Source organism: Gorilla gorilla, chromosome 20 (genome assembly GCF_029281585.2).
Source record: "Gorilla gorilla gorilla isolate KB3781 chromosome 20, NHGRI_mGorGor1-v2.1_pri, whole genome shotgun sequence".
NCBI lineage: Eukaryota > Metazoa > Chordata > Mammalia > Primates > Hominidae > Gorilla > Gorilla gorilla.
Genome location: NC_073244.2, coordinates 8,178,639 through 8,199,244, shown reverse-complemented (window position 1 = coordinate 8,199,244; position 20,606 = coordinate 8,178,639). Strand labels below are relative to the sequence as shown.

The 20,606-nt window shown below is 52.1% G+C and overlaps 1 protein-coding gene across 2 annotated transcripts in view; it reads right to left on the bottom strand.

Annotated features, from left to right (window-relative positions):
• The window catches only part of TMPRSS9 (transmembrane serine protease 9), a 67,670-nt gene that overhangs the window by 5,138 nt on the left and 41,926 nt on the right, over window positions 1-20,606 (bottom strand). For both annotated transcript variants that reach the window (XM_055371182.2, XM_055371184.2), the window contains exons 6-14: window positions 19,280-19,321; window positions 18,085-18,198; window positions 15,706-15,877; window positions 12,569-12,843; window positions 10,811-10,947; window positions 7,202-7,520; window positions 5,387-5,558; window positions 4,422-4,693; window positions 3,090-3,226 (exon numbers count right to left, since the gene is read on the bottom strand). In XM_055371182.2, the coding sequence (XP_055227157.1) occupies window positions 3,090-3,226; window positions 4,422-4,693; window positions 5,387-5,558; window positions 7,202-7,520; window positions 10,811-10,947; window positions 12,569-12,843; window positions 15,706-15,877; window positions 18,085-18,198; window positions 19,280-19,321 (1,640 nt within the window). The remainder of the gene's footprint in view (window positions 1-3,089; window positions 3,227-4,421; window positions 4,694-5,386; window positions 5,559-7,201; window positions 7,521-10,810; window positions 10,948-12,568; window positions 12,844-15,705; window positions 15,878-18,084; window positions 18,199-19,279; window positions 19,322-20,606) is intronic.

The following is a 20,606-nucleotide window of genomic DNA, read 5'->3' as shown; positions in this document are numbered from 1 at the left end:
TGGGTTCAAGTGATTCTCCTGCCTCAGCCTCCCGAGTAGCTGGAATTACAGGCATAAGCCACAACGCCCAGCTAATTTTTGTATTTTTAGTAGAGATGGGGCTTCACCACGTCGGCCAGGCTGGTCTCCAACTCCTGACCTCAGATGATCCACCTGCCCTGGCCTCCCAAAGTGCTGAGATTATAGATGTGAGCCACCTGGCCTGGCCTCAACATTCTTTTCAAGATAAAAAGCTAACTATTGTGAATTGCCCATTTATATAGAGAGTAAATAGTATAATAATAGATATTATAAATACCTATTATTCTATTTTTATTGTCAGATATAAAGAACAAATATAATGAATATATAGGAAGAAAAGACTATGCAAGACACTGATCTCACAACACTCCTAGAAGACAGGCATTGCTATGCTTCCCACTTTACATATGAGGATCAGAGGCCCAGAGAGGTTGAGGCACTTGCCTGGGGTCACACAGTAGTTGAAGCAGGATTTGAACTCAGAAGTCTGGTTCAAGAACTTGGGCTGGGTAGGTTCCCATTGCAGGTTATTTACCACCTTCCTTTTAACTACTGTGTGTGAATGGGCATTTACACTGTCATTGATATTTTGTATTGATTAGTAATAATGGCATCTAACTTTGACAGTTACTATTGAAATCTGATGCCATTTTTTTTTTTTTTTTTTTTGAGGTGGAGTCTCGCTCTGTTGCCCGGGCTGGAGTGCAGTGACATGATCTCGGCTCACTGTGACCTCCGCCTCCTGGGCTCAAGCAATTCTCCTGCCTCAGCCTCCCAAGTAGCTAGAATTAGCGGTGCCTGCCACCATGCCTGGCTAAATTCTTGTAGTTTTTTAGTGGAGACAGGGTTTCGCCATGTTGGCCAGGCCAGTCTTGAACTGCCTACCTCAGGTGATCTGCCTGCCTCGGCCTCCCAAAATGCTGGGATTACAGGCATGAGCCACTGCACCCGCCCTTGTTTTTTGAGATAGGGTCTTGCTGTGTCGCCCAGGATGGAGTGCAGCCATGTGATCACAGTTTACTGCAGCCTAGACACCTGGCCTCAAGAGATCCTCCCACTTCAGCTGCCCAAGGAGCTGGGACCACAGGCGCCTGCCACTCTGACTGACAAATTTTTTTTTTAATTTTTGTAGAGACGGGGTCTCACTATGTTGTCCAGACTGGTCTTGCAATCCTGGCCTCAACTGATCCTACCTCAGCCTCCTGAAGCACTGGAATTACAGGCATGAGGCACTGCACCCAGCCTGAAAATTAACCTGTCTTTGTGTGCACGGTTGAGCCCTTCAGAAATCTGGGCATGGTGGCTATGGCCGGGTGCAGTGGCTCAGGCCTGCCATCCTAGCAGTTTGGGAGGCTGAGGCGGGCGGATCACCTGAGGTCAGGAGTTCGAGACCAGCCTGGCCAACATGGTGAAACCACGTCTGTACTAAAAATACAAAAATTAGCTGGACGTGGAGGCACATGCCTGTAGTCCCAGCTACTCCAGAGGCTGAGGCAGGAGAATCACTTGAACCCAGGAGGCAGAGGTTGCAGTGAGCCAAGATCACGCCACTACACTCCAGCCTGGGCAACAGAGCAAGACTCCATCTCAAAAAAAAAAAAAAAAAGAAAAGAAAAAGAAAAAGAAATCTAGGCTGGGTACAGTGGCTCATGCCTGTAATCCTAGCACTTTGGGAGGCCCAGGTGGGCAGATCACGACATCAAGAGATCGAGACCATCCTGGCCAACATAGTGAAACCCCGTCTCTACTTAAAATACAAAAATTAGCTGGGCATGGTGGCACGTGCCTATAATCCCAGCTACTCGGGAGGCTGAGGCAGGAGACTCGCTTGAACCTGGGAGGCGGAGGTTGCAGTGAGCCGAGATCGCACCACTGCACTCCGGCCTGGGCGACAGAGCCAGACTCCATCAGAAACAAAGAAACAAAGAGAGAAAGACAGAGAGAGAAGGAAAGGGAGGGAAGGGAAGGAAAGGGAGGGAGGGAAGGGAAGGAGAGGGAGGGAGGGGAGGGAAGGAGAGGGAGGGAGGGAAGGGAAGGAGAGGGCGGGAAGGGAAGGAGGGCGGGAGGGAAGGGAAGGAGGGAGGGAGGGAAGGAGGGAGGGAGGGAAGGAGGGAGGGAGGGAAGGAGAGGGAGGGAGGGGAGGGAAGGAGAGGGAGGGAGGGGAGGGAAGGAGAGGGAGGGAGGGAAGGGGAGGGAGGGAAGGGAAGGGGAGGGAGGGAGGGAAGGGAAGGAGGGAGGGAGGGAAGGGAAGGAGGGAGGGAGGGAAGGGAAGGAGGGAGGGAGGGAAGGAGAGGGAGGGAAGGAGAGGGAGGGAGGGAGAGGGAGGGAAGGGAGGGAAGGAAGGGAAGGAGGGAGGGAGGGAAGGAGAGGGAGGGAAGGAGAGGGAGGGAGGGAGAGGGAGGGAAGGGAGGGAAGGAAGGGAAGGAGGGAGGGAAGGAGAGGGAGGGAGGGAAGGGAAGGAGGGAGGGAGGGAAGGGAAGGAGGGAGGGAGGGAAGGGGAGGGAGGGAAGGGAAGGAGGGAGGGAGGGAAGGAAGGGAAGGAGGGAGGGAAGGGGAGGGAGGGAAGGGGAGGGAGGGAGGGAAGGAAAGGAGAGGTAGGGAGGGAAGGAAGGGAAGGAAAGAAGGAGGGAAGGGAAGGAGAGGTAGGGAGGGAAGGAAGGGAAGGAAAGAAGGAGGGAAGGAAAGGGAGGGAAGGGGAGGGAGGAAAGGAAGGGGAGGGAGGAAAGGGAGGGAGGGAAGGGAAGGAAAGAGGGAGGGAAGGGAAGGAAAGAGGGAGGGAAGGGAAGGAAAGAGGGAGGGAAGGGAAGGAAAGGTAGGGAGGGAAGGGTAGGGAGGGAGGGAAGGAAAGGTAGGGAGGGAAGGGTAGGGAGGGAGGGAAGGAAAGGTAGGGAGGGAAGGGAGGGAGGGAAGGAAAAGGAGGGAAGGAGGGAGGGAAGGACAAGGAGGGCAGGAACAGGAGGGAAGGAAAGAAAGGAAAAAAATCTAGGTCTGCACACACAGAACTGCTGGGTGAACGGCTGTGGGCATTTCATGGAAATATTGCCCGCTTTCCCCCTTTGAATGCTTACCTGGCAGGAGTCGACTTTGCCTTCCAGGAAGCCTGCGCAGATCATGCGGTCTGTGAGGGAGAAGTTGTAGAGCACACTACAGGTTTTCTGGTCTATGATGCCCACAGACGCCTTCTGCAGGAGCTCGGGCTTGGTGGCTACCAGGGAAAGAGCCAGAAAGGCCGCTTGCACAGTGATCATCAGAGCAGCTCCATTTCCGCTCCGATAACAGCACCGAGATGCAGCATCCCCACCCCACAGACGAAGAAACCAGGGCTCACAGAGTTGCAGGAATCGCACAAAGCCACAGAGTGACGAGGAGGTGGGCCTCAGATTCCCCACTCAGAGCACAAGAGTCTCCCCACTGTCCCCATGGGGCTGCCGCCCTAGCACCTGGGTAAGGTGTAGGAGGCCATTCTGAGGTCAAGGGAAGCATTAACTGTTGGAGTGGGAGGGTCCCGGGATAGACTAGCGCAAGCACGCACCAGTGAGCATTTGCTTTTTTTGTTTTTTGAAACAGGGTCTTGCTCTGTTGCCCAGGCTGGAGTGCAGTGGCATGATCATGGCTCACTGCGGCCTTGAACTCCCAGGCTCAAGTGATTCTCCTGCCTCAGCCTCCTAAGTAGCTGGGACTACAGGCATGTGCCACCATACTCGGCTAATTTTTTATTTTTCTTTTTGTTTTTGTTTTTTTTTTGAGATGGAGTCTCGCTTTGTCACCCAGGCTGGAGTGCAGTGGCACAATCTCAGCTCACTGCAGCCTCTGCCTCCCAGATTCAAGCAATTCTCCTGCCTCAGCCTCCCAAGTAGCTGGGATTACAGGCATGCATCACCACACCCGGCTAATTTTTGTATTTCTAGTAGAGACGGGGTTTCACCACGTTGGCCAGGCTGATCTCAAACTCCTGACCTCAAATGATCCACCCTCCTGGGCCTCCCAAAGTGCTGGGATTAAAGGTGTGAGCCACCGCATGTGGCCGCCAGCAAACATTTTCTACAAATGGTCAGAGAATTAAATATTTTCAGCTTTAAGGGCCAGTCTCCGTCACAAGTATTTAACTCTGCTGCTATTGCAGGAAAGCAGCCATAGATAATCTGTTGATGTGTGAACATGGCCCCTGTTCCAATAAAACTTTATTTATACAAACAGGCAACAGCCAGATTTTGCCCCCAGATGGAACAGGGAAGTGAGTGGTGTGTGGGCAGTGGGACCAAAGACAAAGGGATCAGCCACAGAGGTCCCTGTGCAGTGGAATTGGTTTAGGGTCCAGGTAAGAGATGCCCATCCTGACCTTCCCCAGGCCAGGCCCTGGAGAATAAATCCACCGTTCCCCGCGATGGGGCAGCGCTCACCATTTCCTTCCTGCGTATTTCCCCATCCAGAGATCATGCACTTCCGGCCCACAGGGAACTTCTGGATGGCCAGGGGCAGGCAGACAGGCTGGATGTATTTGTTGAAGGCCAGGGGGCTGGCCAGCTCCAGGACAGCCAGGTCGAAGTCCAGGATGCCAGGGTTGTAGAGGGGGTGCAGCACTACCCGCCGCAGCCCGATCTTCACCGGGCTCCCGCCCAGGCCCAGGAGGGACGCAGTGCCCAGGTGGGCCCGAACCTGCTCCACCTTTGTGCTATGGAGACAGGGCACTCAGACATGCCTGCCCTCCAGCATATGCCTGCCTTCTTGGGGAGGGACAGGGCTGATGCACACCCCCAGGGAGCCACACAGGGCTGCCTGGGCCCCAGGACCATCCTCTGATCCTCGGCTCCAGGGAGGAGAACCAGGGAAAGAGGGGCTGCTGGGCTCCTCCTGAAAAGGATCCCAAGCTGGAGGACCTCGGGTAAGTCAGGGGACCCTCAGGCTTCATTTTCTACACCTGTGCCGATGCCCCCCCAACCCCCTACAGCTTTATGAGTCTCTTTTTTGTTGAGACAGGGTCTCGCTCTGTTGCCCCAGATGGAGTACAGTGGCACCATCAGGCTCACTGCAGCCTCGACCTCCTGGGCTCAAGCAATTCTCCTGCCTCACGCTCCTGAGTAGCTGGGACCACAGATGTGGGCCACCATGCCTGGGAATCTCCAAGATAAACGCTGCCTGGGTAGCAAGCAATGGGGAAGGAACCCTCCTCCCCCTCCCCTGGTTAGGCCCTGTTTGTCCTTAGAAGCCTTGGCACCGGCTCCCTCCTGTCTCTCAGCTGCCCTCAGGAGAGGAAGGGCTGCTCCCCAGGGGGTCCATGCAGCAGCCCCAGCAGGATGGTTTCTGACAGGGAGGGGCTGGTGAGGAGGGGAAGCCGGGCAGCCTTCCTGGAGGAGGCGGGCCTTACTGGTTGAAGCAGTGGGCGGCAGACAGCAGCCAGCGGTCCCCCACCACGGTTGCTCCGCAGAAGTGCCGGGACCCTTCCTTCAGGCTGACCTGCCAGGGCACCTCCCCGGAGGCAGCTCCGAACCCGCCCACGACCCGGGTGGGCTTCTCCATTGCAGGCCTGGCCCCACATTCTGGAAGGAGGACACAAGACCAGGTCTGGGGATCTTGGCCTGCTCGGGTGGGAGCATCCGGTGGGGTGGTCCCAGGACACCGGTTGCAGCCAGGCCCTGAAGGTGCCGCAATCCCTCCCGTTCCACACAAGAAGCCGTGGAGGCTTCAAGGTGTCCGTAGTTTGCCCAAGGTCTTGCAGCAAGTTTGTGGCCTCGCTCGGGGGACAGAAGTTAAGAAAGCAACATACAGCGGCCCAGTCAGCCCGAGGACCCCCCGCAACAGACCCCACCACAGACCCGCAGCCCACAAAGCCAGATTTATGGCCTCCTTGCAAAGACGGGGCTGCACTCCAGGAGACCCCTGAGGCGGCTGAGAAAAGGAAGGGTACGATTGTTAGGGGGTTTCGGAACAGAGTGTGGGGTGTAGGTGAACTGAAATGAAGCATGGCCGGGCGCGGTGGCTCATGCCTGTTATCCCAGCACTTTGGGAGGCCAAGGCGGGCAGATCACCTGAGGTCAGGAGTTCGAGACCAGCCTGACCAACATGGCGAAACCCCGACTCTACTAAAAATACAAAAATTAGCCAAGCATGGTGATGGGCACCTGTAATCCCAGCTATTCAGGAGGCTGAGGCAGGAGAATCACTTGAACCGGGAGGTGGAGGTTGCAGTGAGCCAAGATCACACCACTGCACTCCAGCCTGGGCGACAAGAGTGAAACTCCGTCTCAGGAAAAAAAAAATAGGAATGCAACTAACAGTTTTTGGAAACAGAGATATAGTCCTACAAGTTTTCTTTTTTTTTTTTTTCGAGATGGAGTTGTGCTCTTGTTGCCCAGGCTGGAGTGCAGTGGCACCATGTCACCGTATCGGCTCACTGCAACCTCCGCTTCCTGGGTTCCAGCGATTCTCCTGCCTCAGCCTCCCAAGTAGCTGGGATTACAGGTGCCATCCACCATGCCCAGCTAATTTTTAGTATAGATGGGGTTTTGCCATGTTGGCCAGGCTGGTCTTGAACTCCTGACCTCAAGCGATCTGCCCACCTCTGCCTCCCAAAGTGTGCGATGACAGGCACGAGCCACCGCACCCTGCCAGTCCTACAAGTTGTCTGGGTACAAACTATTTGAAAATACAATAGAAAGTATTCCAGACCGGGCGTGGTGGCTCACACCTGTCATCCCAGCATTTTGGGAGGCTGAGGCGGGCAGATGATGAAGTCAGGAGTTCGAGGCCAGCCTGACCAACATGGGGAAACCCCGTCTCTACTAAAAATACAAAAATTAGCCGGGTGTGGTAGCAGATGCCTGTAATCCCGGCTGTTCGGGAGGCTGAGGCAGGAGAATCACTTGAACCCGGGAGGCAGAGGTTGCAGTGAGCCGAGATCACGCCACTGCATTCCAGCCTGGGCGACGGAGCAAGACTGCGTCTCAAAAAAAAAAAAGTATCCCATTGATAGATCACCATAGTTAACAAGACATGGGCAAGACCTGTGGACAGAAAGATACCATGAGGGTACATGCAACGTAAGATGGGAATAAACGGATACGCATGTGACCTTTCCTTGAACAGGAAGATCCAAAATTATGAAGATACTATGAAGATATCCATTCTCCATAAATCAAGATAGGCACATACATCATCATCTACCTTTCTGCCCCGAAAATACCTTGTAGCTTAGGAACGGTGACCCAGTCAAGAGGCACGGTGCTGAGGGCCTGCATGGATTTGGTGGGGGTGCTGACCACAGGCCTCTCAGGACTGGTGGGCCAGGCTGTGCTGGGGGCAGCAGGGGCAGGAGCCACCGTGGGGGCCAGAGGCATGCTGGCTTTGGTGGTGGCCTCCAGGATCCAGTCACATAGCCTGGTGACTCGGGCATAGACCCCTGGACGCCGGACTTCCGCACACCCGATTCCCCAGCTCACGATGCCAGCCAGAAAGAACCGGCCAGAGGGCTCCTCACAGACCAGGGGTCCTCCTGAGTCACCCTAGGAAACCAACACACACCCTCAGGATGGGTCGGCAGCAGCCAGTCCAAACACCAGTGCTACGATGCCCAAGAAGGAGCTCTGAGCTGAGACAGCCAGGACCTCTCTCCACACAAGCTCACAGAGCACTTGGGGCTGATCATTCATATCTCAGAACCTGTTTCCTCTTCTGTGGAGGGAAAAAAAAACAAAACCCAAGAAAGTTGGACTATAGGATCTCTAAGATGTCTTTCAGTCCTACCTCTGGCAGGCCAAAACGTGACCCAAATAAATAACATCCCCTCCTCTTCTTAACTCAGTAGATCTTTGATAATGTCACCACTTGCTTAGGCTGGCAGTATGGCTGCCACGCGGGTGCCTCCATATATCTCACTGGTAGCTGCAGCATTGCTCCCAAAGTGCTTCATCTGCTGTCACTCATCCGGCCTCACCATTTTTTACCTTCCCATATCCAGTTCACCCTGACTCTTACATTCTGTGTATCGTTTTTTTGTTTGTTTTTGTTTTTGAGACAGAGTTTTGCTCTGTTGCCCAGGCTGGAGTGCAATGGCGTGATCTCGGCTCACTGCAACCTCCGCCTCCCAGGTTCAAGCAATTCTCCTGCCTCAGCCTCCCAAGTAGCTGTGATTATAGGCATGCATCACCACGCCCAGCTAATTTCTTGTATTTTTAGTAGAGACGGGGTTTCACCATGTTGGCCAGGCTGGTCTTGAACTCCTGACCTCAAGTGATCTGCCCGCCTCAGCCTCCCAAAGTGCTGGGATGACAGGCGTGAGCCACCGTGCCTGGCCGACTCTTACATTCTTAAACACGAGCCCTCTCATTAGTTCCTAGCATTTTCTCCAGATTCTGGTTTCAATATGGCAATCTAAGCACATGTAGCAGTCTCCCCCTATCTTTTCCTCACCCACCAGGCCTTAGAAACAAGAGCAAAGGTATGCACAAAAAAGACAGGAATCCACAGCCATGCTAAAAAAATTAGGCAGGAGAGATCCCTGGTTGTGGACCAGAAACCATGAAGACTCACGAGAGGCTGACAGAGGAAGTGGCAGCCCAGCCCATGTGCAGAAGCTCAAGACAAAAGAGAAAGCTTTCTCAAGAGGACCTGGGTTGGTTGGGGTAGAAAAGGGATTTGGGTAACCACAAAGGATAAATGAGACCAGGAGGTCTTTGGTCCCTTGAAAGGGGACATAGAATCCAAGAACACAAACTGTTAATGTCCCTCGCCAACAGAAAGTGAATAGCAAATATAAGATCACGGCAAGAATTGAGCGACATTTTTAAATTTTCAATTTTGTTTGAGACGGGGTCTCACTCTGTCACTCAGGCTAGAGTACAGTGGCATGATCTTGGCTTACTGCAACCTCCACCTCCCGGGCTCAAATAATCCTCCCGCCTCAGCCTCTCAAGTAGCTGGGACTACAGGCATGCACCACCAAACCCGGCTAATTTTTGTTTTTGTTTTTGTAGAGACAGAGTTTTGCTATGTTGCCCTAACTGGTCTCAAACTCCTGGCCTCAAGCGACCTGGCTGCCTCAGCCTCCCAAAGTACTGGGATTACAGGCGTGAGCCACTGCACCCAGCTTTTCATTCTTAAGCACCAGTTGAGGGATTCCAATCTCCATGAAATAAAGACACTCAGTTACAACAGAATAACTTATGTTTGCCTGAAATACAGTTAACCACAAATATAGAATATAGAAGAAACATAACAGATTAAATTACGATCCTCAGAGAAAAAGAAAGAAATGGTATCCACGAAACAAGAACAGGACACTGCAAACAAGACCAGGTGGCTGAAAGAAGAAAGAATGAGACACCTTGAAAACAAAAATTATAATTGTCGGCCGGGCGTGGTGGCTCACACCTGTAATCCTAGCACTTTGGGAGGACAAGGTGGGCAGATCACCTGAAGCCAGGATTTCGAGACCAGCCTGGCCAACATGGCGAAACCCTGTCTTTACTAAAAATATAAAAATTAGCCAGGCGTGGTGGTGGGCACCTGTTATCCCAGCTACTCGGGAGGCTGAGGCATGAGAATCACTTGAAACCGGGAGGCGGAGGTTGCAGTTAGCCAAGATGGTGCCACTGCTCTCCAGCCTGGGTGACAGAGCAAGACACTGTCTTAATTAATTAAAAATATAAAAATTAGCTGGGTGTGGTGGCGCATGCCTATAATCACAGCTACTCTGGAGGCTGAGGCAGGAGACTTGCTTGAACCTGGGAGGCGGAGGATGCAGTGAGCTGAGATCACACCACTGCACTACAGCCTGGGTGACAGAGCGAGACTCCATCTCAAAAAAAAAAAAAAAAAGAAGAAGAAAAAGAAGGTTCTAGGTATACAGCAGAGGCAGCTTTGGGTGACCCCTGATTTTTTTTTTTTTTTGAGACGGAGTCTTGTTTTGTCACCCAGGCTGGAGTGCAATGGCGCGATCTCAGCTCACTGCAACCTCCGCCTCCCAGGTTCAGATGATTCTCCTGCCTCAGCCACCCGAGGAGCTGAGATTACAGGCACCCGCCACCACGCCAGGCTAATTTTTGTATTTTTAGTAGAGACGAGGTTTCGCCATGTTGCTCAGGCTGGTCTCAAACTCCTGACCTCAAGTGATCCACCCACCTTGGCCTCGCATAGTGCTGGGATTACAGGCGTAAGCCACCGTGCCCAGCCCTGGAACCTTCTTGAGTTGAGCCTGCAGCTCGCTCATGGCCCAGCTGACCACCCAGGGGCAAAAGTCCACGGGGTTCCCATAGACCAACCCTTCCCGTACAGACGGAGAGAATCTGATGCCCAGGGTATGTGCTGGCATCATTCATACAAGAGGTGTTTCTTGGGTGCCACGTTGTATCAGGCCCAGTGCTGGGAACAGTGTCTGTGTCCCCACCCAAGTCCCGGTTTAGAGGGCAGCTGAGGGGATTTACACAGGGACCCCATCATAGCCAGGGAGATTACTCAGGGACCCCAGGCTCTGTGGCACACACCTGGGGCCCACTGGAAGGGAGCAGGGAGCCATGGAGGACAGAGGAGGGAGTGAAGTCAGGATAGAGCTTCTGGAAGATCCTCTAAGCAGCACCTGCCTCTCAATCCCAACTGCTTTAAAATTCCTCAAGAACGGGCATCCAGATATCTGTGAATCGCCCAGCATTTGAACACGCTCGTGTCTGTGTTTTTCTGGGGTCTGGGGCGTTGGGGGCTCACAGCGGGCTTCCAGATATCTGTGAATTGCTCAGCATTTGAACATGCTCGTGTCTATTTCTGTGTTTTTCTGGGGTCTGGGGCATCGGGGGCTCACCTGGCAGGAGTCCACCTTCCCGTCCAGGTAGCCAGCGCACACCATCCTGTCAGTGAGTGAGTGGCCGTACAGACTGGCACACAGTGCCTGGTCCAGCAGCTCCACAGTGGCTTTCTGCAGCACCTCTGGCTTGACCACTGGCCCAATGGGGAGAGAAAAGCAGGGTGAGAGTGCCGGAGCCCTGGCAGCCACTTTGAGCTGGGAAGCTGAAGGACATCTCCTCTCTAAGCCTCCCTCAGTTTCCCCAGCTCCAAGCATGGCCGCCTACAACACCTGGCTCTGAAACTGCAAAAGGTAAACAGCCCACCTGGTAACACTCTCTGCCTGGACAAGGAAGAGGCATCAGACTTAACACCCCCAGCCCGAGGTCCTCATCTCCCTTCCACAAGCTGCACCCCTCAGCATTCCCCATCTCAGGGATCTCAGGCCCCTCATTCCAGGTCCACAGTCCTCAAATTCCAAGTTGGCCTCAAGTCAGCCCCCAAATATACACAGAATCAGCCCCTGTCTCACGCCCATCCTTGCCTGGGTCATTATAGCTGTTCCCCACTCACTTCTCTTACTCTGGTCCCACCCCACTGAAATCCATTCCCAACCCGGCAGCCAGCACCACCCTTGCTAAATATTAAATCAGTCACATCAACCCCTGCCCTGCTGTCCTCCCACCCCAGGGCCTTTGCACATGCTGTTCCCGCTGTCTGAAATGCTTGTCCCTGCAGAATTTGCCTGACTTGCTCCTTCATCTCCTCTCTCCAGGAGGCATCTCCTGACCTCCCTATTTAAAGCTGCAGCTGCCACCCCCACCTTATTTTTCTCCACTGGATTCATTTCCCTCTGTCAGTCATCTTGTGGCTGACTGACAACCCCCTGGAACTACACCACCCAATATAATAGCCACTGGCCACACGTGGCTATTTAGATGTGCATTTTAGTACATTAAGATCAATTTTTTTGGCTGGATGAGGTGGCTCACACCTGTAATCCCAACACTTTGGGAAGCCGAGGCAGGAAGATCACGAGGTGAGGAGATCAAGACCAGCCTGGCCAACACGGTGAAACTTTGTCTCTACTAAAAAATACAAAAATAAAGTTGCCGGGTGTGGTGGTGCGTGCCTATAGTCCCAGCTACTCGGAGGCTGAGGCAAGAGAATCGCTTGAACCTGGAGGCGGAGGCTGCAGTGAGCAGAGATCACACCACTGCACTCCAGCCTGGGCAACAAGAGCAAAACTCCATCTCAAAAAAAAAAAAAAAAAATCGCAGTAGCATCGATGATGGGTTATAAATATATCTTAGCAAGCAGTGGAATTCGTGAATACAGAATCAGACAATAATGCAGACCCACTGTGTTTTTCTGCATTATTATTATTATTATTATTATTATTATTATTATTTATTTTGAGACGGAGCCTCCCACTGTCACCCAGGCTGGAGTCCAGTGGTGCGATCTTGGCTCAGTGCAACCTCCATCTCCTGGGTTCAAGCAATTCTCCTGCCTTAGCCTCCTGAGTAGCTGGAATTATAGGCGCGCACCACCATGCCTGGCTAATTGTGTGTGTGTGTGTGTATTTTTTAGTAGAGACTGGTTTTCACTATGTTGGCCAGGCTGGTCTCGAACGCCTGACCTCGTGATCCACCCGCCTCAGCCTCCCAAAGTGCTGGGATGACAGGCGTGAACCACCGCACCCGGCCCTTTTCTGCGTTATTTGCCCGCCCGCCTGCCTGTCTGAGCTCACTTGCAGGCCGAGGAAGATGCTTACGGAAGTCCTCCTTGAGGTAGCCCCAGCCTGAGATCAGGCACTTCTTGCTGGGTGGGAAGATGTGTGTGGCAGCCGGGAGGCACACGGGCTGGATGTGCCGGCCGAAAGGCAGAGGGCTGGTCAGCTCCAGCACCGCCACGTCGAAGTCGGCTGTGTCCGCGTTGTACAGGGGGTGCTTGACGATCTGGGCCACCCGGGCCCGCACGGTGCTGGCCTCTGAGCCGCTGAGGTAGGTTGCACCCACGTAGGCCACCCACTCCGTCGGGTCTTGGAACCTGCAGGAGCAAACCCCAGCTCAGAGGCCACCAAGGGTCAGAGCCGTCGGGGGAGGCAGACGGGACACTCGCCTTGGGTGCAAAATGTAAGGGGTATCCCCCCACATTAATATTTATTAATAGTATTTATAAAAATCAGGCCAGACACAGTGGCTCATGCCTGTAATCCCACACTTTTGGAGGCTGAAGCGGGAGGATCACCTGAGCCCAGGAGTTCAAGACGAGCCTGGGCAACATAGCGAAATGCAGTCTTTAAAAACAACAACAAAAAACAGGCCGGGCGCGGTGGCTCATGCCTGTAATCCCAGCACTTTGGGAGGCTGAGGCGGGTGGATCACGAAGGCAGGAGTTCAAGACTAGCCTGGCCAAGATGGTGAAACCCCATCTCTACTAAAAATACAAAAATTAGCCGGGCACGGTGATGGGTGCCTGTAATCCCAGCTACTCAGGAGGCTGAGGCAGAGAATTGCTTGAACACGGGAGGTAGAGGTTGCAGTGAGCTGATATTGTGCCACTGCACTCCAGCCTGGGCGACAGAGCAAGACTCTGTCTCAGAAAAAAATATATATATATTAGCTGGGTGTGGCGATGTGCACCTGTGGTTCCAGCTACTCAGGAGGCTGAGGTAGGAGGATTGCTTGAGCCTGGGAGGTTGAGGCTGTCATGAGCTATAGTGAGCTATCACTGTACCACTGCACTCCAGCCTGGGCAACAGGCAACCTGTTTAAAAAAAAAAAAAAAAAGAAAAGAAAGAAAAGAAAAAAATCACAGGTGCAGGAGAATGCATGATGCATGAAGTATCAACATTTTTGTTTTGTTTTGTTTTTTTGAGACAGAGTCTCACTCTATCTCCCAGACTGGAGTGCAGTGGCGTGATCTCAGCTCACTGCAACCTCCACCTCCTGGGTTCAAGTGATCCTCGTGCCTCAGCCTCCCAAGTAACTGGGATGACAGGTTTGCGCCCCCTATGCCCGACTAATTTTTCTGTGTGTTTTTAGTAGAGACAAGCTTTCACCATGTTGGCCAGGCTGATCTCAAACTCCTGACCTCAAGTGATCCCCCCGCCTCAGCCTCCCAAAGTGCTGGGATTACACTCATGAGCCACAAGCTCACTATAGCCTGTCCAAGTATCAACATTTTAAACAAAGACAGGATGAGACAGAGTTGGGATTAGGGTGAGGGGAGCCAGCCATGAGCCTTGGGCACAAAATTTAAAGAGTTGCCAAAAATCTCAGCCATTGAGATAAATGATATCAAGCCGGGTGCAGTGGCTCACACCTGTAATCCCAGCACTTTGGGAGGCAGAGACGGGCAGATCACTTGAGGCCAGGAGTTCGAGACCAGCCTGGCCAACATGACAAAACCATGTCTCTACTAAAAATACAAAAATTAGCCAGCCATGGTGGCGGGTGCCTGTAATCCCAGCTACTCGGGAGGCTGAGGCAGGAGAATCGCTTGATCCCGGGAGGCGGAGGTTACAGAGGGCCAAAACTGCACCACTGTACTCCAGCAGGGCGACAAGAGTGAGACTCTGTCTCAAAAAAAAAAAAAAAAAAAAAAAAAAAGGATAATATCATGACACAATATTTTAAAAAATCAAAGTGAATGCAAAAAATGTCCACAATGAGCAAAACATCAACAAAATGTCATTGGTCACCGAGGAATGCAAGTCAAAACCGCAGGGAGATGCTACTTCACACCCACTGGGATGGCTACTCTCAAAAGAACAGCAAATGGGCCGGGCACGGTGGCTCACGCCTGTAATCCCAGCACTTTGGGAGGCCGAGGTGGGCGGATCACCTGAGGAAAGGAGTTCGAGACCAGCCTGGCCAACATGGCGAAAACCCGTCTCTACTAATTATACAAAAAAAAAAAATTAGCCAGGCATGGTGGCGCGCACCTGTAGTCCCAGCTACTTGGGAGGCTGAGGCAAGAGAATTGCTTTATCCCAGGAGGTGGAGGTTGCAGTGAGCTGAGATCGCACCACTGCACTCCAGCCAGGGCGACAGACTGAGACTCTGCCTCAAAAGAAAAAATAAAATAAAATAAAATAAAATAAAATAAAATAAAATAAAATAAAATAAAATAAAGAGGCCGGGCGCGGTGGCTCACGCCTGTAATCCCAGCACTTTGGGAGGCCGAGGTGGGTGGATCACGAGGTCAGGAGATCGAGACCATCCTGACTAACACGCTGAAACCCCGTCTCTACTAAAAATACAAAAAAAAAATTAAATTAGCTGGGCGTGGTGGCAGGCGCCTGTAGTCCCAGCTACTCGGGAGGCTGAGGCAGGAGAATGGCGTGAACCCGGGAGGTGGAGCTTGCAGTGAGCCGAGATCACGCCACTGCACTCCAGCCTGGGAGACAGAGCGAGACTCCATCTCAAAAAAAAAAAAAAGAAACAAAGAAAGAAAAGAGGCCGGGCATGATGGCTCACACCTGTAATCCCAGCACTTTGGGAGGCCAAGGCAGGCAGATCACAAGGTCAGGAGATTGAGACCATCCTGGCTAACACGGTGAAACCCCGTCTCTACTAAAAATACAAAAGGCGTGGTGGTGGGTGCCTGTAGTCCCAGCTACTCGGGAGGCTAAGGCAGGAGAATGGCGTGAACCCAGGAGGCAGAGCTTGCAGTGAGCCGAGATCGCACCACTGCACTCCAGCCTGGGCAACAGAGTGAGACTCTGTCTCAAAAAAAAAAAAAAGAATGCCCTCAGATTCAACAACAGCAAAAGCAAGAAAGAAAGGAAAAGAAAAAATTACTTCCAAGGGCTCTAAGGAAACCAGAAGTGACGTCCCCAGTGCAGGCGGGAAGTCAGGAGAAATACAGAGGGTTCCGGTTTGGTGCTTTGGGATAGGGGCTTACTCATTGAAGCAGTGAGCGGCAGACACCAGCCACCTGGCGTTGATGATGGCGGCCCCACAGAAGTGCTCCCTGTTCTCTCGAAGGCTGGCTTGCCACGGAAACTCCCCCGGGGACGCTTCCACGCCGCCCACGATCCTGCCAGCCATCCTCCAGGCAGGCTGCAAGCCACACTCTGCAAGACAGCAGGTCACCAGCCAGGACCCCACGAAGGCAGGACCTCACCCTGAACTCCCAGAACCTACATCTCTGAGTCTCTCGTCTACAGTCCCTAGGTTCAAAGAGATGCTTGGGGGCCCCCCCTTGGCTTCCCTGACTCTTCTGGGGTCTCCCCATCCCTCCCTCTTCAGCTCCTCGGCTGCCCCATCCTGGCACTTAGGTCAAGCATCCAAGGTCACGTGCACCAGTGAGTGGCAGAGAAAGGTCTCTATCTTAGCTGTGTGTAAGGGGCGATGACCCCACATACATGTTTGTATAGGATATTGTGTCTCTCTGCTTATTTAGTCTACTTTTATGTCCTTCACAAAAGTTTGTAATTCTATAATTATATATAATAATTATCACAGACATGGCACGTTTGTAAGTTTAGTCTTTGATATTTCTTTTTTTTTTTTTTTTTGAGATGGAGTCTCGCTCTGTTGTCCAGGCTGGAGTGCAGTGGCGTGATCTCAACTCACTGCAAGCTCTGCCTCCCGGGTTCAAGGGATTCTCCTACCTCAGCCTCCTGAGTAGCTGGGATTACAGGCGCCCGCAACCACACCTGGCTAATTTTTTGTACTTTTAGTAGAGCCGGGGTTTCACCAAATTGACCAGGCTGGTCTCAAACTCCTGACATCAAGTGATCTGCCTGCCTCGGCCTCCCAAAGTGCTGGGATTACGGGCCTGAGCCACGGCATCCGGCCTAGTCTTGATAGTTTATTTTTTGTCACTACTGATCATGAAAGATATTTTTTCCTTTGTATCTTCTAACTTATTATTACTGTATAAAGCAAAATGACAGCTTTTTTTTTTTTTTTTGAGACAGAGTTTTGCTCTGTAGCCCAGACTGGAGTACAGTGGCGTGATTTTGGCTCACTGTAACCTCCACCTCCCAGGTTCAAGGGATTCTCCTGCCTCAGCCTCCCAAAGTGCTGGGATTACAGGTGTGAGCCACTGCACCCAGCCTTTACTTTAAATAGCTTTTTAGTCAATTTCTTGATTCATTTTATTTTACTTGAAAGGCTTCTCTCCTTCTGTTTGGATATTGATTTATTTTAGACAGACAATGATTTCAAATGAATTAAGGTTTTCCTCTTCTTTTTCAATACTTAAACTGCTGTCCTTACCTTATTGCATGGGCTAGTATTGCTATAAAAACATTGGCTACTCTTCCAGCATTTTATTTATTTTTGAGACAAGGTCTCACTCTATTATCCAGGCTGGACAGTGCAGTAGCGCAATCATAGCTCACTGCAGCCTCAATCTCCTGGGCTCAAGCAATCCTTCCATCTCAGCCTCCTGAGTAGCTGGGGCCACAGGCGCCCACCACCACGCTGGCTAATTTTTTTTTTCTTTTTTTCTTTTTTTTTTTTTTTTATTTGAGACAGAGTCTCGCTCTGTCACCCAGGCTGGAGTGCAGTGGCGTGATCTTGGCTCACTGCAAGCTCCACCTCCCGGGTTCACGCCATTCTCCTGCCTCAGCCTCCCAAGTAGCTGGGACTACAGGCGCCCACCACCACGCCCGGCTAATTTTTTGTATTTTTAGTAGAGAGGGGGTTTCACCGTGTTAGCCACGATGGTCTTGATCTCCTGACCTCGTGATCCGCCTGCCTCAGCCTCCCAAAGTGCTGGGATTACAGGTGTGAGCCACTGTGCCTGGCCAATTTTTTTTTTTTTTTTTTTAGTAGAGATGGGGGTCTCACTATATTGTCCAGGCTGGTCTCAAACTCCTGGCCTCAAGTGATCCTCCTGCCTTGGCCTCCCAAAGTGCTGGGATGACAGGTGTGAGCCACCGCACCCTGCTAATCTCTTCCGGCATTTTAATTGTCTCTTTCCGTTGCTCACATCCCTGTGGCCACGCCCCACTGCTTATAGGACAAAGCTCCAGTTCTTGGTATTCAAGACCTCCCAGGCTGTGGCCACAACCTCTGTTTTCAGGCTGATATCTTCTCCCTCCTCTCCCCAGGCTTCTTCCCATCACACATCTGCACTTTTCCTTTACTCTGCTGTTTGCTCATGGTTCTCCCCATACCATGGGTGCCCCTTTCTTTTCTCTGCCCAGCCCCCATAAATGCCAGGCCTGTGTGCCCGAGTGAAATAAGCACAGTGACCATAGACCAGAGCCAGCAGCTGACCCTGGAAAAGGGAAGGGGCCCAGAGACCAGGCTGGACAGGCAGACTGACCGCAGTGCGCCTCGTCGGACCCATTGGAGCAGTCCTCCTGGTCGTCACACTCCGGGTTCACCTTGGTCACACACTGGCTGTTCCCGCAGGAAAAGGAGTTCCCTGGACAGCGGCCTGAGGACAGAAAAGAACCGACTTTCTGACCTCATGCTACATCTCCTGGTTGGAGTAAGGCACCATGCTATACTTAGTACCACCAGGGTACGGAAACGTGGAAACTCTCTCTCTCCTTTTTTTTCTCCTTTTCCTTGTTTTTATTTTTGTTTTTGAGACAGGGTCTAGCTCTGTAACCCAAACGGGAGTGCAGTGGTGCAATCACAGCTCACCGCAGCCTCTAACTCCAGGTTCAAGCAATCCTCCTGCCTCAGCCTCCTGAGTAGTTGGGACCACAGGTGCACACCACCAACCCAGGCTATTTATTTTATTTATTTATTTTTATTTTATTTTATTTATTTAATTTATTTTTTTTTTTTGAGACGGAGTTTCACTCTTGTTGCCCAGCCTGGAGTGCAATGGCACGATCTCGGCTCACCGCAACCTCCGCCTCCCTGGTTGAAGTGATTCTCATGCCTCAGCCTCCCGAGTAGCTGGGATTACAGGCACCTGCCACCACGCCCGGCTAATTTTGTATTTTCAGTGAGATGGGATTTCTCCATGTTGGTCAGGCTGGTCTCAAACTCCTGACCTCAGGTGATCCACCCACCTCGGCCTCCCAAAGTGCTGGGATTACAGGCATGAGCCACTGTGCCCGGCCTTATGTATTATTTTTTGAGACACAGTTTCACTCTGTCACCCAGGCTGGAGCACAGTGGCGCGATCTCAGTTCACCGCAGCCTCTGCCTCCTGGGTTCAAGCGATCCTCCTTCCTCAGCCTCCCAAGTAGCCGAGAGTACAGGCAATACGCCACTATGCCCGGCTAATTTTTATTATTTTTTAATAATAATTTTAAAAATTATTTTTGGCCTTTTATTACTATATTTTTGTAGAGATAGGGTCTCGCTATGTTGTCCAGCCTGGTCTCAAATTCCTGGCCTCAAGTGATCCTCCTGCCTCAGCCTCCCGAAGTGCTGGGATGAGAGATGTGAGCCACCACGCCCAGCCTTGTTCCAGGGATTCCTTCACTTCCTTGAAATGAGTCTTAGGAAACCTCTGCCAGTAACTGCAATCAGAGAAAAGGCCAGAGAGAAAAACATACCTGATTTGAACTCTCTTTCTGCCAAGGGTCCCTTATGTCTCCCTGCAAAAAAACAGAGAAGATAGAAGCTCACTGAATAAGCGGTAAAACCCTTTGAACACATCCTATTGGCCAGGCGCGGTGGCTCACACCTGTAATCCCAGCACTTTGGGAGGCTGAGGTGGGTGGATCACTTGAGGTCAGGAGTTACAGACCAGCCTGGCCAACATGGTGAAACCCTGTCTCTACTAAAAATACAAAAATTAGCCGGGTGTGGTGCCGGGCGCCTGTAATCCTAGGTACTCGGGAGGCTGAGGCAGGAGATTTGCTTGAACCTGGGAGGCAGAGGTTGCAGTGAGCCGAGATCACACCATTGCACTCCAGCCTGGGCGACAAAGCAAGACTCCATCTCAAAAAAGAAGAAAAATGAAAGAAAGAAAAACATCCTATTGCAGGCAGGTCGTGGAGTAAAGTGAGCAGCTGCCTTGTCCACCCTGGCATCACTTAAATTCTGCCTTCAATCAGCGAGGATGAAATCCACTTCAACACCGATCCTCAGTCTCACTTGCCCCACGGGGAGCACTCACCAGCCCCAGGGCTCGGACGGCCACCAAACTGCACAGGGCCTGGAACCTCCCTATCACCAAGGGAAGTTCTGTGAACGCTGGAGCAGAGGTTATTAAGACCTCGACCAGCATGTGACGGTTGGTGGGGAGGGAACCATAAATGTCCTGCACGTTGAGGTCAAGGTGACTTTTATTTTTTGACGGAGTCTCGCTCTGTCGCCCAGGCTGGAGTGCAGTGGCGCGATCTCGACTCACTTCAAGCTCCGCCTCCTGGGTTCACGCTATTCTCCTGCCTCAGCCTCCCGAGTAGCTGGGACTACAGGCGCCCACCACCACGCCCGGCTGATTTTTTGTATTTTTAGTAGAGACGGGGTTTCACTGTGTTAGCCAGGATGGCCTCGATCTCCTGACCTCGTGATCTGCCCACCTCGGCCTCCTAAAGTGCTGAGATTACAGGCGTGAGCCACCGCGCCCGGCCATTTTTTTTTTTTTAAGACAGAGTCTCGCTCTGTTACCCAGGCTAGAATGCAGTGGTGCGATCTTGGCTCACTGCAACCTCCACCTCCACCAGGTTTAAGCAATTCTCCTGCCTCAGCCTCCCAAGTAGCTGGGATTATAGGCGCCCGCCACCATGCCCGGCTAATTTTTGTATTTTTAGTAGAGATGGGGTTTCACCATGTTGGCCAGGCTGGTCTCAAACTCCTGACCTCAGGTGATCCACCCACCTCAGCCTCCCAAAGTGCTGGGATTACAGGCATGAGCCACCACACCTGGCAACAAAT